This window comes from Maniola jurtina, chromosome Z (assembly GCF_905333055.1).
Source record: "Maniola jurtina chromosome Z, ilManJurt1.1, whole genome shotgun sequence".
Taxonomy (NCBI): Eukaryota; Metazoa; Arthropoda; class Insecta; order Lepidoptera; family Nymphalidae; genus Maniola; species Maniola jurtina.
Genome location: NC_060058.1, coordinates 9,770,456 through 9,790,251, shown reverse-complemented (window position 1 = coordinate 9,790,251; position 19,796 = coordinate 9,770,456). Strand labels below are relative to the sequence as shown.

Sequence of the window (19,796 nt, the reverse complement as noted above, 5' to 3'; positions counted from 1 at the left end):
GTAAAAATCAAATTTAGCGTTTTGGGAGATTCACAACTATAACTTCGTGAAAAAATGATTATTTACTTTACTGTATTTCAAACAATTCATCCAAGTACTAGGTATATAGTGATGATAAAGTGATTTTGATATTCTAGACAAAGGTCGAGTCTTCGTACGAAAATAAACGTTATCTCTTATTTCATAACAAATTTCAGGTTTCGACTGGTACATGTACTCATTAAAAAAAACTTGAAACATGGCAAGTTAATAAAAACTGATTACCGCTATGTATATCGCTGCGCAAATGAATATTAAAAATTTGAAAAAAATTAGGATACCTCCTGTAAAAGTAATAATATAGAAATGTAAATGCATACATTTTGATATCTTTTTCGCCATTTTAGCTGTATGTTCGACTATCATGTCATAAGTCTAGACAGACACACTTTCGCATTTATGATATTAGTATGGATTATATATGTCGGCGCGAAAGCGTTAATAGTTACTAATAATCAAACTATTCAAATCAAAAGTTAAACATTACTTTGTTCATCAAGTACTAAAATACCCTCAGAGTTGATTTAGACATGACTAATTGTTGTTGTTATTGTAAGTTTTGGTATGTCGGCGGTACCGACTTTTAGCTGTCAACACTTTGCTCACTGAGCATTACGTCATCTCCCCACTGTCGTCGTTGGACTATAAAATCAGACACGCTGTGCGTAGCGGGGCATTATTCGTCCGGTTGTTGCCGAGGACACTTCTCAGTAGGCATAGTCTGTCGTACTGTAGAATTGTGGTTACCTAAAGTGGTACTGTTGGTTAGACGAGTTGATATTGTGGTGATTAGGTTAGATGGTCGGTTTGGGACCGGTGTAGGGGTGGAGGAGCCGGTCTAGGTAGGCTAGGTTAGGTTTACCTAGTTACGCTGGTAGTTGTGACATGCAGTAAGTGAGAGTTAGCATGGTTATAGTCGAAGGTAGTTCAATATCACTTGATAGTCCAAGAATATCGTTAGTACGCCCACGAAAGCTCGGTTAATCTAAAGGTTGCTATCCTGACGTATCCGGTTAGTTATTATCCAGGTTTACTAGTGGTTAGATCATGCTTCAATCTTAATAATCATTAGAAGCGCCTACAAAGTAATAAAATAGTGAAAATATGCCCACGATAACCTGATAACACCCTCTCACTCCGTCATCAGAAGTGGGATCGACCGCTGATCCACCAGGTCGATCATCAGATATGCCGCCGCAAAACCACCTTGTCATCGAACCTCGAAATGAAGTAAACCTGGTAGTCAAGAAACCGTGTCGGCGCCAGAAGACGTATACACGGATCCCGGATCATCCACTTCTCGAGAAGAGTCGCTGGAACAACTCACTCAAGAAGCAACCATGGAAAATGAGACGGAATAAAAACGCCGAGTTACCATATTCTAAAACCCAATTATCCAAAACCTTGTGCATAGCTATCGTCACTCGATGGAGGTGGCATGAGTTACTACTTTTAGTAACGACTACCGTCACTCGATGGAGGTGGCATGAGTTACTACTTCTAGTAACGACTACCGTCACTCGATGGTGGTGGCATGAGTTGCTATTGCTCGATTTAGGTGATAGTAACGACAAGTTTATCGTCACCCGATTTAGGTGGCATGAGTTACTATTGCTCGATTTAGGTGATAGTAACGACAAGTTTATCGTACCTCGATTTAGGTAGCATTACTTACTATTGCTCGATTTAGGTGACAGTAACGACTAGTTTATCGTCATTCGTCACTTGGTTTAGGTGGTATGAGTTACTATTGCTCGATATAGGTGATAGTAACGACACTTTTGCTGACTAAGACACGTGATACTATTCACTATTGGGATGGTCTTCACTAATGAGATAGAGTTGATTTCTTATCCAACCATGCTGTATAGAATTAAAGAAAATTTCGTATTGTAGCTGTAGCAGTACGATGTCAACAATGAACTTGTTGTTTAGCACTAGCGTTGTACTTTGTTACGTAATGAACTCTTTTACTAAAAGTTAATCAGGAAAAGCCGAGCCTTTGATTATAGCAAGTTTTCTCTTTTACACGAGCCACACACACACAGACACACACGCACACACACACACACACACACACAAGTTCTATCCACGAGTTTATCTACGAGACAATCCACGAGTTTATCTACGAGAAATCCACGAGTTTATCTACGAGACTATCCACGAGAAATCCACGAGTTTATCTACGAGACTCTTTTACACGAGCCACACACACACAGACGCACACACACACACACACACACACACGCACACACAGACACACACACAAGTTCTATCCACGAGTTTATCTACGAGACAATCCACGAGTTTATCTGCGAGAAATCCACGAGTTTATCTACGAGACAATCCACGAGTTTATCTACGAGACAATCCACGAGTTTATCTACGAGACAATCCACGAGTTTATCTACGAGACAATCCACGAGTTTATCTACGAGACAATCCACGAGTTTATCTACGAGAAATCCACGAGTTTATCTACGAGAAATCCACGAGTTTATCTACGAGACAATCCACGAGAAATCCACGAGTTTATCTACGAGAAATCCACGAGTTTATCTACGAGACAATCCACGAGAAATCCACGAGTTTATCTACGAGAAATCCACGAGTTTATCTACGAGAAATCCACGAGTTCCATCCACGAGTTATCCACGAAACACACACACACACGCACTCACACACGCACGCACACACACACACACACGCACACGCACACACACACACACACACAAATACTAACGAGATTTTACTTGTTACTAAATAAGCTCAAAAACCAGAAACATTGAAGATGTGCTGGTTTACTACAAATATAACTAAGCATCATTTGATGCTCACAGATACCAAACTCAGAAGAGAATGTATTTTAGTTTCAGAATCAACATCAATCGTTAGGCAGGTGCAGAGCGCGCACCGCCTGTCAGTATGGCCGTGTCGGCGCGAAAGCGTTAATAGTTACTAATAATCAAACTATTCAAATCAAAAGTTAAACATTACTTTGTTCATCAAGTACTAAAATACCCTCAGAGTTGATTTAGACATGACTAATTGTTGTTGTTATTGTAAGTTTTGGTATGTCGGCGGTACCGACTTTTAGCTGTCAACACTTTGCTCACTGAGCATTACGTCATCTCCCCACTGTCGTCGTTGGACTATAAAATCAGACACGCTGTGCGTAGCGGGGCATTATTCGTCCGGTTGTTGCCGAGGACACTTCTCAGTAGGCATAGTCTGTCGTACTGTAGAATTGTGGTTACCTAAAGTGGTACTGTTGGTTAGACGAGTTGATATTGTGGTGATTAGGTTAGATGGTCGGTTTGGGACCGGTGTAGGGGTGGAGGAGCCGGTCTAGGTAGGCTAGGTTAGGTTTACCTAGTTACGCTGGTAGTTGTGACATGCAGTAAGTGAGAGTTAGCATGGTTATAGTCGAAGGTAGTTCAATATCACTTGATAGTCCAAGAATATCGTTAGTACGCCCACGAAAGCTCGGTTAATCTAAAGGTTGCTATCCTGACGTATCCGGTTAGTTATTATCCAGGTTTACTAGTGGTTAGATCATGCTTCAATCTTAATAATCATTAGAAGCGCCTACAAAGTAATAAAATAGTGAAAATATGCCCACGATAACCTGATAACACCCTCTCACTCCGTCATATAGAATAAAAGCGGGCTGAATTGATTCTCCTTGGAGCTCGGTTAGTAAATCCATTTGTTTCGACGATAACAGTGTTATAATCGTGTAAAATGTCGTAAGTAGACTTTGGCTCGTATGATGACGCGTCATTTAGCAACGCAGCACCAGACTGCGTCACCCAGTCCGTAATCTGTATCCTCGAAATGATTACGGTGCGGGGAAACCCTACTCATATTTATGTATTCAATACCAAAAACATATAAAAGTGACTCATAAAAAAAATGTTATTAATCGAGGAAACGCTACATAAATAAACGCTTAATTTTAATTTTCTCATTATAATGTTAATGATTCGATTAAGAACTTTTAAGTCACTAATTTGTTGAACTTTAAATTAGTAGCGAACTTAGGCTAGCTTAGATATTTCATTCTATAAAAAAACGCTTTTGCTTCTTATTTACGATAAACAAACAGAGAAACCACAGCAGCAGCTGAAATCTTTTACATCTTAACAGAGCTCTCTCCGTCACTCGTTTCCACTCGTTTCATATAATCGTAGTTCCAATTTCATTTGAATATTAAGCAACCAAAGTCCATGAAATTTTGCAGACATATTCTAGAAACTAATATCTGTGTCTGTGGTGTTTTAGATTTTTCTAAAAATATGTAGTTTTAAAATTACAGGGGCTCAAAGATTTGTATGAAAATTTTAAGACCGCGTAACTTTGAAACTGAATATTTTAACAGAAATCTGGAAAACCACAGACATAGATATTAGTTTCTAGAATATATGTGCAAAATTTCATGGACTTTGGTTGCTTAGTATTCAAATGAAATTGGAACTACGATTGTATGAAACGAGTGGAAACGAGTGACGGAGAGAGCCCTCTTAATGATTGAAGTCGCTAAAGGATAACTCATACAAGTATACGTAGACAGTTAATTCTCACCTACAAAATTAATAAACACACAAGTGTTTATTTATAATATACAGGGTCTTTGAATACGTGATAATTGAAAATGGATCCATACACATAAATTAGCAGACTTTTATCAAAACGGGCCGAGGTCTAAGATGAACATATTTTGAATGTGTGGTGTTACTTAAATAAAAAATAAAATAAAAAATTTTTTAATTTAAATTATTTATTTATTTTTATTTATATATATATGCGTGGCCGCTTTTTTGGAAAAAGAGAAAAATGGCGGACTACTAGGTAGCTTAAAATTTTTAAGTCCTTTAGTAGATATTAGTTAGATAATATGTCTCCGTCATTTTCTAACCAGTCAAGTAAATATGGGTGAATAAATACAGCACAGTGTTGACACGTGTGTGCCAGGTGAAATAAGTGACTGTGACGTCACAATAGTCATACGGTTTTACACCTAATGTATACCTACCATCTTTTATTAGTCATTAATCTAATCTGCAAACATTACGTATTATAAGTATACTAACCATTCACTATAGCACTGAATCTATAATATTACTATACTATACTATATAATAAAAGTAAAATACAACTTGACTAGAGAATAAGATTTCGTCCTTAGGTTTCTACAGTTATCAGATGTAATGTAAAATGTAAGTGATAATAACCGAGACGAAGGCTCGACGCGCTCTCCCTCTCAAAGTTACGAGCACGAGACCGATTTCGGATCTCCAAAGTCGGTTACCCATCCATATACCGATACGGGTCATCGTGGTTAACATCACAATCGATTAATATGCATTGTCTCATCTAGCCACACGCCCTTCAAGAAATTGAATTGCCTATACTTTTGAATCTACGAAGATTTTTACAAATCAAGCGAATACCCAGACGTGGATTGCGACTAGGCTTTATACCATTAATTAAGTAGGCATTAAAGTATAAAACTAAATATGAGATGTAGAGCGTACTTTGACTTTGTCAAGATCTCAACATAAGTTTCAACGCACTGATTATGTAGAAGTCTCTACAAGAGACCTATGCCCGTCTGTGGATGTCTATCGGTTGACGTCGGCAGCTGATTTTGGACTTCAAAGGTTAAATAGGTATTTAATGTTCGACCTTCATTCTAACATTCATGCTTCACTAAGTAACAAAATCGTGGGCTCGTCAAGCCACCCTTGACACCGTTCCCCAGCCGACTTATCAATAAACTGGAAATTCAAAATCACTATTTTTCTCATCTCAATTATTCTATTTAAGTAATTTTGCAGTAGGTATTTCAACACCTACTCCATATTATATACTGTGCTAAATGTATACTATTAAATCCTATATTCTATTAAAATTCAAGAAAGTTTTAAAAGGACATTAGGTATGTAAAAGATATAGCTCGATTTTTTCAAGTTGGTGACGCAGCGACCAAAAAACCAGTAACAGATATTTGAAAAATAATAATCTCAATAATATTTGATAAAAAAGATCATAAGACAGCTCAAACTTTAGAGCCACTTAGTGGGCGATGGAGAGAGCTATGCTTGAAGTTACTCTACGTAATCAAATAAGAAGTGAGGATATTCGTAGGCGAATCAGAGTAACCTAGATTGCTCAAGGGGTTGCGAAGCTGAAGTGGCAATGGGCAGGGCACTTTGTTCGAAAAACAGATAAAGGTCGGGGTCCCAAGATGCTAGAATGGCGACCTCGCACCGGAAAACGCAGCTTGGAAGACCCTTAGTGGACAGACCACATAAAACGAGTCCCAATGAGCAGCTGGATTCAGGCAGCGCAGGACCGTTGTGAGTGGAAGTCCTTACACGAGTCCTATGTACAGCTGTGGATGTCTAACCGTTGATAATGATGATGATGGATGTGACACATGTTTGACTACGATTTATGAACCTTGAACGTGTAAGGTAAAACAATTTTATGGCACTTTGTATTGGCAATTGTGGTACATATTTTTAATACCCGACTGCGGCAAAGCCAAAAGGAAGTTATGATTTTAGCAGTCTATGTATGTAAGTAGGTATGTATGTTTGTATCCAGATTGTGCGTGTTCCACCGTAGTGCCTAAACTACTGGGCCGATTTTGATGAGTGAGGTTTGAATTCATGCGTTGTAAAGGTCCGGGTGACATAGGCTACATTTTATACGAAAAAATTGACCTAACGGTTGTTACATCAAAAAAAGTGGAGGTCACCAAAAAATTTTTTTTACTATTGTATCGAGTGGGAAATCAAATGAAAGAAGAGAAAATTCTGAGCTCATGTATATAAATGTACAATAACATTTGAATATACCAAGCGACAGAAAAACTATTTTACTCCAATATTTCAGCATTTAGTCGGGTTTTACTTTTCAACTTTTTCTTGTTGCAAAACATTTTAACATTACAACTGTTACTTTACAAAATATTTTTGAAATGAATATTTTTTAACGTTTGCATGTTATATAGAGACTAACTGTATTTTACTTATAAGTTCACATTAACTATGAAGTAGGTACAAAAAACATGCTCGTATTGTATACGTACATTAGGTACTAGTGTAAATATTATGTGAACAATATAATTTGTAGTGCAACTAAATACGTACCTTCTCTACTTAATAAATGTACATTATAATACAGTACCTATTTACAGACCTACCCATATAGTGTCATAAACTCGTCACAGATTACGGAAACCTATAGGATACTTAAAAGTAACCATGCGGAATAGAAATAATTTTCATTTCCTCGCTTAGTAATTAGTAAGCTTCCTACATGAGTATTAACCATTTTATCCTTTAGATATGATTCAGTCCATTACATTGTATTAGTTTGAATATAAGCAGCAACATTTATAACCTTCGTCCTTTAATGATATTACGAGTATCTTCCATTCATAACTTGCCATCTACACACTTATCCTGTTTCAACTTGGTCCTCCTGAATTTAGGTTTTTTTTCAATAATTTCGGAGAAACCCTCTATCTTCCAATCACTACCTATATTATAAATGCAAAAGTGTGTTTGTTTTGTTATTAATTATTTTTGGTTTATTGGTTTGTCCTTCAATCACGTCGCATCGGAGCATCGGATTGACGTGATTTTTGCATGACGTAGGATGGGCAGGCCCATGTTTGTAATTGCCGTATAAAATTATTCTGAGCTCCTAAGCTTATTGGGTATCATGTACCAAGGTATTTTTTTAAATAAAAATAACGAGCTGACGAGCAGGCGGGTCACACGATGTTAAGTTATTACCGCCGCCCATGAAGATTAGCAGTTCCAAAGGAACCGCCAATGCGTTGGCGGGTTAGATGAAAAGGTTGCCGCCGTTCAGAAAATTTTCGGTCCGCCCTTGAATAACCCCATTTCTATATTTATTTATCCAAGACATTTTAGATTAGACAAAGAGATTTTATATCTCATATTTTTTTCCTTACAGATGAAAGAAACAATCAAGTTGACAAAATGTTATTAATCTGTCTAATGCCCACCGCAAGTGAACCACGGGACTGTGATGCTGTCTTCTTAATTATTTATTAAAGTGATAATGAACCTAACAGTACAAATCCTTATAAAATTGTGTGTTGACGCCGTCCTGATTAAGACCACAATTATGCATTGGGAATATATACTCGCATTCTTGGCAATGTTGCTTGATTCGGAGGCCATAATTTTACTAAGTTTAGCGGTAATTATGTGATATCTCTTACCAACATATTGTTAAAGTCATACACAACCCGCTACGATGAAGGATTCGACGGGGCTTCTAGAAGTAATAGTATATACAAGGAACTCTACTAAGGTTTTCATATTGTAGAGCGCTCGTGGGAGTCACTCTACTGCAATCGTGTGCCTCACGTCGCGTTCTACAGGGTGATGTGGTTCTTTAATTTCCTTATACAAATTATACAAGAGTCCGCGTGCGAGTAGCGTCTTGTCGCGTAGTTTCCATCGCGCTTTGTATGTGACCAAATGCCTCAAAACTTAATTTTAATAAAACTACATACAATATCCAATATAAAAGTTTTGCTTGCATATCCGCCGGAATTGAAGTTATTTGATAAAAACTCGTTATTTCTCATCTTCACTAATATCGCTGTTGCTGACTGATTTTACTCTTTGTATGTTTATTTTTGCATATTTAGTAATTTCACACGGGTTTCACAAAATTTGAAAGGACATAAGGCTAGGTGTTCTTAATTTTATTTATTAGGATCGTGATAATATTTTAATACATTTATTATTTCACAACAGACTGAACGAATTACGTGTCGATCAAAAATTTGGCTAAGTAAAGCATATACTCGTAACAATGGTGTGATTCCGTGTGAAATTGAAGACGACGCAGCAATGTCTGGAAAAGTGTAGTAACCTTCCTTATTATTATTTCCTACATTATAATTTAAAACTATAGCCTTGAAATAGGGTTTACAGACGGTCAAACTATTAGGTTTAAGCCACTGACCTCTATTAATACACACTGGATCTACGATTCATGGAGTTCGTCCATGCGTAGAGCAATGAGCATGTGTGTACGAGTGAACTCTACCACCATCAGTTCCTAGTTTCTAGTTGTATGAGAAGATTTGTGTGGTGTTGCGTGGTGATAGACATATTAGTGGTAGGGTGGGCGGCGCATAGTGCGTCTTACAGGGACCATTCAGGGTCGGTTTGAAGCAGTTATGACTGATTGCCTTTTTTATTGCAAAAAAAGCTTACGCTCGACGAAAACAACGCCTAATAATAGGCAAAGATGAGGTCTAGGTTGGAGCACGCTTGCCTAGAAGATGCTTAATTATTCACTATTGCCTTGAAGGTATTTAGGCTATACGTGGTAGAAAACAGATGCGGGAAGAGCATTCCACACCTTAGTGGTTCGTATTCTTAGAAATACTGTAAAAAATGCTCTGCGCTGCGCTCCGTCATATATGCCCCGGCCCTTATATTCTATCTTCGATCATTAACTTACAAGATGTCGATTTTCAAAATGTGCCCGCGAAAAATTAGTGCTCTTTCACGATCGTGAAAACGTGATCGTGAGTGCAATCGTGAAAACGTATCACGATACCGCAGTTGGGTTTAAAATTTGTTAACAGGTTGTAAAAGTCTGAAACATTAACGGCTGAATGTAAAAAAGTACTTTAACGTCTAAAACTTATAGAGAGCGCTTGATTTTTAATATTTTGTTTTGTTATACAAATTAATTTCAGAAACAGTTACTAAGCGTTTGAAAAGCTCTTGATTATTAAGATTCGTTTCAGTATTCGGCCGTAAGTGTATTAATTGATAGTAATTTTGTTTATTTTTTGGTTCTGATAAAACAGATGATAAAGTATAAACTCAAAGCGAACACTTTCCTTAAATCCATTTTGTAAGGGACTTATAAATCTCTTATCTTTAGCTATTTGACCGAAGTTTTCTGTCCCATTTATGGATTATTTGTTCTCTTGTTTGCAGTACCTCGACATTGGGGAGGATATGAACGTGCCCGATGACTTCACTCAGAGCGAATTGCAAACAGGGAAGTGGTGGCGACATCTGCTTGCTGGTGGCATCGCTGGCGCTGTCAGTCGGACGTGCACGGCGCCACTCGATAGACTTAAAGTATTTTTACAGGTACGTACTTTATGAAGTCGCGTGTGTGAAAATTTTTGTTTGGAAAGGTGCAAGATATATATCTTGAGTCGTTTATTATGACGTGAACTACCTAACACTTGTTTGCTAAGACCAATCGTCCACTGACAAGTAACTTCCGCAAGTTTTTGTAGAAGTGCAGTGAAAAACTAGCAAGTAAACTTCTACAAAAACATAATAAAAATTTGTCAGTGGACAGTCAGCCCAACATTATTAAGTTCGTATTTTGAACTGAAAAAATAAATACCTGTCTTTGTCTCCGATCAGCGTCATAACTTTATTTTTAGTTATGTTTATTTCAAGAAAAATGTACCTGATATACCTAATAATATTTTTTGTGAAAATGTTCCAGGTTAATCCAACTAGAGAAAATATGACGAGATGCTTAGCAAGAATGATAAACGAAGGTGGGATTAGCGGTTTGTGGCGAGGAAACGGTATAAATGTAATCAAAATCGCACCAGAATCGGCTTTGAAGTTCGCCGCGTACGAGCAAGTGAAACGACTGATCAAGGGAGAGAAGAATAATCAACCGCTAGAGATATACGAGAGGTTCGCCGCCGGCGCCACGGCCGGCGCGATTAGTCAAACTGTGATTTACCCACTAGAGGTGCTAAAGACAAGATTAGCTTTAAGGAAAACAGGCCAATATACAGGCATCTTGGATGCGGCTAAAAAAATATACGCTAGAGAAGGACTCAAGTGTTTCTATAAGGGATACATTCCAAACATCCTGGGGATAGTGCCTTACGCCGGCATAGATCTTGCGGTATATGAGACGCTGAAGAAGAAGTACATACACAAGTACCAGGCCCACAACGAGCAGCCGGGCATGCTGCTACTGTTGGCGTGCGGCAGCGCGTCCTGCACGCTGGGCCAGGTGTGCTCCTACCCGCTCGCGTTGGTGCGGACAAGGTTGCAAGCGCAAGGTAAGACCCTCACCCTCACTAAAATATAAGGTACTGAAAGGTAGCGTTGTGGCATTTGGTGCCTCAGCCATAGAGGTTTGTGTCTGAGGGGCCTGCGCGACGTCTCAACACAAGCTGAGTGGCCTACCTGTCCGAGGTGCTGCGCAAGACGATATTACACGCACTATAGTTCGCGACAAGTCGACATGGTAATCGGCGTATGATGGATTCGTTGTAGTGTCGTGGATATATATATAGAATTGGCTAATCCGGGACGCGAAAGTTGACGTATCAACCAGTCGCGTGCACTCGCGCCCACTGATCAACCAATCGCGTGCACCCGCTATTCGTCAATGGCCAAGTTGTTTGCCCGAAACTATATCCGAGCAAAGCCGTGTAGGGTCGATATTTACAAGTGCGCGTCTGTTGTTACAGAAAAAGCCGCGAAGGGCGCAGAGGGCTCGATGCGCGGCGCGTTCCGAGAGATCGTGCAGCGCGAGGGCGTGCGCGGGCTGTACCGCGGCATCACGCCCAACTTCATCAAGGTGATCCCCGCCGTCTCCATCTCCTACGTCGTGTACGAGTACGCGAGCCGCTCGCTCGGCGTCAACATGACGTGATCTCCGCGCCGACCTGCACTCCCTCCTCTCCACCCGCACGAGCGCTCACTCCCCTTAGTACGAGCTTTCAATCAAATCTCTATACGCTTGATACATTTTGAGTATCAGAACAGTATAACATCGGAGTAAGATGGGCTTATAGTTCGTTGTTTTAAAATCATACTATTGGCTGGCGCTGGCTGTGGACGTATGGACGAACTCGATCCTTGAAACGCGAGTTTCTGTTGAGGTCCATTTTAGTTAGAAGTTATAGCGTTTCAATGCTCGGAAGCTGTTAACGTTATTGAAATATGCAAACTCGTACTGAGCTTACAGCTCGAGAAAACCAGCTTAATAATCTAAGCATATATAGGAAATTTTGCATTTCAATGTAAATAGCTCTCGTATTTGTTAAGTCTATTATTATTTATTTATTTTATTTTATTGTGAATTTATTCCATTTTAAATTGACACTTCCGATTGAAATTGTTTTACGTGATGTGACTACAAGTATGTTATGGTACATTGTGAATTTTTTAAGCAATTGTGTAATAATCTTTTTATCACAACTTGGTTTTAACTTATTATATTAACGTTATTGCATCTGTGATTATTGAATAAAATGAATATTTTTTTTATTTTCTTTTGTTATTGCTTTATCCCCAGAATCCCCGCTTTGGCTCGACACAGAGAAAAAGAAAGTGAAGTGTTACGAGGCGTTTTAGCTAAAATGTTGCAAACTGTACCGAACATTATCTCCACTCTATGTAATGCATACTTTCCATATTTCCGATTACATTAGTTTTTGTCTGCTACGTTTTCACTGCACATCCGTTTGACCGATGAAGACGAGCACATAATTAGCTTACATCCTGAAATAGACATTGGCTACTTTTTGTCTTGGAAAATCAAAGAGTAGGGAATTACTCACGGGATTTTAACAAAACCAATATCCACCCTAGCAAATTGCAGGCACCCTGAAGTATTGTGTTACATAATTATTATAACGTACGTTATAAACAAAATAAAAAGCAAAACGCTATTGCTATTGTTACACACTTTCATTTTGCTTTTCATTACACAGTGGACTTAATGTCCAGTTTACATTGTAACATTTTGGAAAAAAACGCGTCGCATCCTTCGCTCTCCCGTAATGTGCCTTGGGCCCTTGTATCTGATATTATTATTTGCTTTTTTTAATTCGTATTGTTACTCTAGAAATGTAATCATTTAAATCAATTAATTTATTTAATCAATATAGAAATTAATTTCTACATTGATTTTTGTTAGCTCTTTTATACAGGTGACATGTGATTCGTCTCATTTCTCGAAATGGTAGGTATGCCACGGCGTCAGAAACCAGTAGAGCTCAGTTATCTAGAGGGTGAAAACCACCGTTTCCAAGTTATGGTTATTTTAAGAACTTTTGTGAAGAATGAATTCCATACTGTTACATTCAGAGCACTTAAATTAGGTATGTTTTTCTAAAAGTTGATATTTTTTTGTTTTCAAATAAATGTTGATGATAATCCCAAGATTATGAAAACAAAAAATAAAAATGAAAACATGAAAAACAAAAATTAGAATGAAACGAAAGATTCATAAGTCGACGTCGATTACTGAAAAAGAAATCGGCTACCAAAACAATTCTTTTTTTAATAAAAACTTAGTGGTTGTCATGCCCTAATTATTATTATTCACTGCAACTGTTTTAACTTAATATCGTGGCTACAGGGGTAGCTTTTTCAAAATCAATGGTGGCTACCCTCTGTCAGACACCTTTTAAACTTTAAGGGCGTCTGGCAAAGGGTTGCCACGAAACTGTCTGGCAATGCATGACGTGATTTCTAATACTATGCCGAAGAAAATATAAAAAAATAAGACTATACTTTGACGGAAGGTTTTTTGCACCTTTACCTACCTGTTATGTCCCAAAGCCAAAATGATCCAAACTTCATAGTCTCGGATCGATCCTCCCTGTGTTGGAGCCAATACGCAGATAAACTTACAGCTTTTGTAAAATAACGAAGGTCTGGACCCCGTTGGCTCTCTATCTATATAGCTCATTTAACAATGGAAAATTAATGAGTTGGTAAACCTGATTAAAACGTCTAGAATTAACACTAAGGATTGTACTGAGGTGTCAGCTTAATTTTAATTAGGTAATTTAATTACTTAGTATAAAATATACCTATATTATAGTACCTAGATAGATAACAAATTATTTTGTTTATTACCTCTACCTTCAGACTGCTAGACATTTTTTTCGTATAAAAGTAATTAAAAATCAAAATATGTAACTTTATCAATAATGATGATTAAAGATTTTAGGCTTAGTTCGTGGTTTATCGACATTATTATAATGTAAATACCGAGCACGTACCACGATTATGCAATGATTTTGAAATATTGATATTTCGACGCAGTTGCATGGGTCGTGGTCACGACAATACTAATGGAGTACTAAGATTTCAAAATCATCTTATTAATCGTGGTACGTTAATCTAATTAATATCGTAACTTCATGTAAAATACAATAAATAAAGATATACCTACTAAAAACAAGACGAACTTCTGGAAACAAAGACGAAGAAAGATTTACTACTTTTTTTTTTAATTCCTTTCAAATATACTTATCCAAACATAATTCTAAGTACCTACCTAGGGTATTAACGTGAAAAAAATTAAATTGGCAATTCTTTTTATTTTAGAATATACTTAACTTTAAAACATTTATTTCTTACAACTTATCTTGCTATATATAAATTATAGTTATCACTTTTGTTATTTTCTAAAAGCAATCTTTGAATTCAGTCAACGCGATCCAAATGGCGATAACTAAGTAATAATAAATTGTTCATGATATTTATAATCTTAATGAGCTGTGCTAAAAGTAATGTTAGGTAAACCTAGACTGATGAATTATATAGAATCGTTGATCTTTCTCTTAGAAAAAATTGTATTCTTCAAGTAGGCAATCCTTAGAACAAGGCCATTTTGGATTTCTCTTGCTTACCATAATAATTCTACTACGCTAGATCGCTTACATACAATAAAATTAATAAGATTTTGTATATTTATCCCATAACTATTAAAATGTAAAAGTTTTGTTTTAATGTGGCTTATATCTCTTATTATGACAGGGAGGGAAGATTTTATAAAATGATTCTTAACACACGCATACTTATACGCAACAGGTGCACGCATGAACACACATACACAAACACACAGATATTGTATACCTATTTTACATATTGGACAAAATAAAAAGCGAGTAGCTATCGACTACTTCATCGCTTAAGAAATATACAACCGATGTATAATTTCGTGTAAAAAAGACATTTAAATAGGTACATTAACAGGGCTCTCTCCGTCACTCGTTTCATACAATAGTAGTTCCAATTTCATTTGAATATTAAGCAACCAAAGTCCATGAAATTTTGCAGACATATTCTAGAAACTAATATCTGTGTCTGTGGTGTTTTAGATTTTTCTAAAACTATGTTGTTTTAAAATTACAGGGGTCAAAGATTTGTATGAAATTTTTTAAGACCGCGTAACTTTGAAACCGAATATTTTAACAGAAATCTGGAAAACCACAGACATAGATAATAGTTTCTAGAATATGTCTGCAAAATTTCATGGACTTTGGTTGCTTAATATTCAAATGAAATTGGAACTACGATTGTATGAAACGAGTGACGGAGAAAGCCCTCTTAATATAATAATAATTGATCGCTGAATGTGCATATTGTGCACTACTGGTTTGTCGCAACGAGAAATCGTCCGTCAAACTGGCTCACTCGCTCAAAGCCCAGCGAAAAAACTATCATACTAACTACATACTCTCTTCTCCTTACTCGCAGACTCGTTTCTAGTTTTTAGCTTAACTCGTTTCTCGCTAATCTCGGTGGTTGAACCAGTGATTTATGTTTACGCCACACCATTGTTGTTTTATATTTTGTCTATTGTTGTGTTTAAATATTTTGTAATGAATGATTCTAGGATACCTATTGATATACTCTTTTAGACTGTACAGAGTGTCCGGTAAAACGACAAGTTCCTGTTGAGAGGACGTAGGAGAGGTCAAATCACCAATTTTCAAAACTCCCGGAAATCTTTCCAGGTAAAACTACCAAATTACTGGACTTTCGGATTTTTAGAATAAAGACAGATTGTTTCTGGAAAAGTTAATTAAAAAAAACTATGCGTACCCACTTTATTTTTAAGTTTCTAATGAGAACTAAAATAAAATAAAGCTTATAAGTTTTCGATTTTTCCTAAACTATACCTACATAGTACATACCAGTTTCATAATCTATTGTGTTCATGGATGTAGCTGATTTTGTTACAAATTGGTATTTTCTTCAAAAAATCACTGAGGTTGGACCATAAGGCAGAATTTTCTATCTCTGAAAATTTTCAAAAACTCGTTTCGTTTAATGTAAATAAGTAATTACTACGCTTAGAAAATTGTAGTTAGGAATTGATCATTCTACAGATTCAAATTGTATTACCTATACTGATACTTAGGTACCTACTGTTTAAAAAAAAATTTGGAACAGCAATATCTTTATTAGATTTTAATATTTTTATTTGCTTAATTATTACAAACCTTCCTATGTTCAGCTGGTCGCTTAGCAATAGGTATATATCATTCTCTAGACACTAAGTATTTATTAAACAAAAGTCGCTTCCTGCCGTCTATGTCCCTCTGTACCTACGCTTAGATCTTTTAAACTACTCAACAGATTTTAATGCGGTTTTCACCAATAGATAGTTGGAGGCCCAAATAATAAAAAGGTGTTTGTGAAGAGCGTGCTTTAATTATACTGATCTTATTCTATGGTGCGTAAAATTATTTATGTGCTTCAAGAACCGTGGGTCACATAATTCAAAAGGAAGGTTTATTTATACGTACACTTAGTTAAATATTGTTTTGTGTTAATTTAATGAAATATAACGATACCTAATAATAATAAATCAGTTTATTATATAAAAATTAAAAGACATCTAAGAAAAATGTGTATTTTTGTAGTTTAACAAAATACCATTATATAAGATATAATATATACATTCTTATATATTGGAAATGTAACACGCATAAAATGCATTATTTACTTGACTACATGCCTTATAGGGTCTTACTGTAGTTTAATTATTTATTGTTGCTAATATAGAATAAGCTTAAATGAGTGACAGTAGGTATTGTAACTACTTTGTTATAATATTCCAATAAATCATTTATTATTGACGTTAATAAATTCATCTTACCTAACTATTAAAATTTTCTCTCTATATATTATTGTTTTTATTATACCTACCTTAATCGAATTACTGCAAGTACCTTGTTATAATTATGTAGGTTAACATGTTAACCTGTCGTGATCGTTGAATTGCCCATTTCATGAAACGCATGACTGGTATTTCAACAAATGAAGGCATTGGTTTCATGATATGACTAATTGGTACTAGCTATATTGCTTTATCGTCAACGTTAATCGATTTGATCACTAACGTTTAGCCATATCAAAACTATAGGGTTCCATAAATCATTTTATAAATAATGCACAAGATTCGGCCGACGACAAACATAATGAAATCGGAGCACCCCAAATCAACACATTCTGTCCTAGTCCTACCACTAGGGGCTTAGAGTCTTTTTGTAAAGTGCGAAGTCAGCTCGTGAGGGAGTTCCTGTAAAGGACGACGAAGTGAATCTTCTGGCGTAGCTCATATAAAAATCTTCATTTGAAGAACTTAATAATATAAATGCAGTGTATCTGTTTGTCTATCTGTTAGCTTTCACAGCCCATCCGTTTGAGCGATTTTGACGGAATTTTGTACAATGATAGCTTGCATTTAGGGGAAAGACAGGCTACATTTTGTCCCAGAAAATCAAAGAGCTATATAAAAAACCCGAAATCATCCAAATTCTAAATGTCATACTTTTTGGGAAATACCTTATTAATAGGTAAATTAATTTGGTAATCAGGAGTGTTTATTATAGGTCCATGGGCAATTAGATAACTGCCGGCATGAGATTTTCAAAACTTAAATCTGCACAGAGAAGTCGCTGAAATCATCTATTGCTTGCATCCCAGACAATACAGTACTTTTTCTACTATTCTATGGATTACTATAAATCCAGCCTTACTGCCTGGAATGATCTATGATAATAGTAAGTGATCAATAAAACCACATGTCAGTACAGTACAATAGTTGTTATTCTAGAATGTCAACAAAAGAAAGATATTTCAAACTTATAAATGATTCTATGTAAGAATAGAACAAAAAGTTACTTTATAAACACAAATTAGATCAATTATCATTAATCAGTCGGAAATGGGAATCAGTGTAAATAATAAGTGTAAAAATAATTTGGCAAATGATTGACAGAAAAATGTGGATTTCAAAAATTAAACTTCTTTTTTAACACAGATAATATGTTAGAAATATTGATTAAACATAATTATGTACTTAATATACCATGTCATTCATTAACATAATCTCTAAAGACATCCCATCCCTCACTAGACTTAGTACTAATAAATTAATCAAATAGACCGTACTAAAGTATAAATCAACAAAAAAAGTATAAAGTATAAACATGATTTGCAAACAATTGCATTGTTATGTTTTACAACTTCTTTCTGAAACTTAGCTCTATTTACACAAACTTTGTTATGTCCAATGTGAAAGTGGTGGACATAGTTGGTCGATACTTTCTATTTTCTTTCACAATATCACATGGCGATGGTGTGCTGAAGTCAAATCTCTTAATGTTTGTAGGAATATGTTCTCTCAAGTAAGGTGCAGCGACAGGTCTCAGCCGTGATGACAATACTTTACCAAATGCAGAACCTTTGCCCATTTTTATTTTTTCTTTTAAAATGTAAGACATATCTGTAATACAAGGCAACTCAGGCTCTGGAGTTTTAGCCCTCTCTGGTTCAATATCGCAATCTGTGAAATTCAACTTAAATAGTGACTCTACTGAGCTGTTGCTGCTAAGAGTTTCTTGTTGATTTGCACGAGGCTTTGGATTGTAGGGAGTTTGGATGGCTTTTGTTAAGTCAATTAAAGAATTCTTTTCAGCCTCTTCTAGTTTGAGACGCATCATTTGTTCTTCCAATTTTTGCTTTTCCTCTTGCTGCTTTTTCTCTTTGGCTATAAGCATATTGGCCACCTGTTGAGCCAAAATAGATTGAGTAGGGCTCTCCTTTGGGCTAAGACTCGGTATGGGTAACCTTGGCCGAGTTTGCAATTTCAGCAATGATTCTGAGACACTACCATCGCGCAAATTGTTAATTGGAATATTGATCGATGTTGTATTGGAATTCCCATCATTTTCCTGTAAGTTGGTCTTGGATAGGTGATTCTCGATTAGTGCAAACAAAGAAGTATACATTGAAGAGTCCGTCATTTTCGAATTATTATTTAATACAAACTTTTCAAATTTTATTTATATCGCGTCTGACACTGCACGGGTTATAGTAGTACTAGCGTAAGTATTCAGTAAATGTAAGGTATTTTCGTCAAAATTCTATTTGTTTGCAACAAAATTACAATCTTATAAGGAGAATTTTAACTTTGTCCATTTTATTATTATATATTAAATTTTTGACAGTTCGACGACTGACAAGTTATAGTGATGTCCTAAAGAACGTAATAATCGATATCGTTTTTTTTTTTGTAAAAAATATAATATAATATTTATTAATCAGACGAATCTAGTAGAAGTGATGATTCTGACGACTCATGTTAATAAAATGAATTGAACTATTTAGTTGTTTTATTTGTATACCTTATAATAATAAGAAGTAGAAAGTAAAACCTTATAATATAATGATAATATTTTAATTTATTAGTTTCCACCTTAATACTTTGTTGTCTTCCTGATTAAATAACATATTACACGTAATTTATATATTATAACATTTATTTCTACCGATTATTTGTAATCTGTGGCACGATCGTATTGTAATGTGTGGCACATCACTATGGGAGCGATACCCGTCCATGTAGTAGAGTCCTTTTCATGAAGAAGTCTCCCAGAC

The 19,796-nt window shown here is 36.1% G+C and overlaps 2 protein-coding genes across 5 annotated transcripts in view; one reads left to right on the top strand and one right to left on the bottom strand.

The window, feature by feature from the left end:
• LOC123880313 (calcium-binding mitochondrial carrier protein SCaMC-2) overlaps nt 1-12,374 on the top strand; it is a 30,754-nt gene extending 18,380 nt beyond the window's left edge. For all 4 annotated transcript variants that reach the window (XM_045928368.1, XM_045928369.1, XM_045928370.1 and 1 more), the window contains 3 exons: nt 10,053-10,211; nt 10,582-11,158; nt 11,573-12,374. In XM_045928368.1, the coding sequence (XP_045784324.1) occupies nt 10,053-10,211; nt 10,582-11,158; nt 11,573-11,757 (921 nt within the window). In that variant the 3' untranslated portion in view covers nt 11,758-12,374. The remainder of the gene's footprint in view (nt 1-10,052; nt 10,212-10,581; nt 11,159-11,572) is intronic.
• A 5,571-nt stretch (nt 12,375-17,945) lies between these two features.
• Nucleotides 17,946-19,400, bottom strand: LOC123880318. Its single transcript, XM_045928378.1, has one exon. It carries the CDS (start codon nt 19,160-19,162, stop codon nt 18,407-18,409), a length of 756 nt encoding a protein of 251 aa, XP_045784334.1. The 5' UTR covers nt 19,163-19,400; the 3' UTR covers nt 17,946-18,406.
• Nucleotides 19,401-19,796: the final 396 nt, after the last annotated feature.

Excerpts from the sequence above, each read along its gene's own strand:
- LOC123880318 (XM_045928378.1), bottom strand. The coding sequence starts at position 19,162 with ATGACGGACTCTTCAATGTATACTTCTTTGTTTGCACTAATCGAGAAT.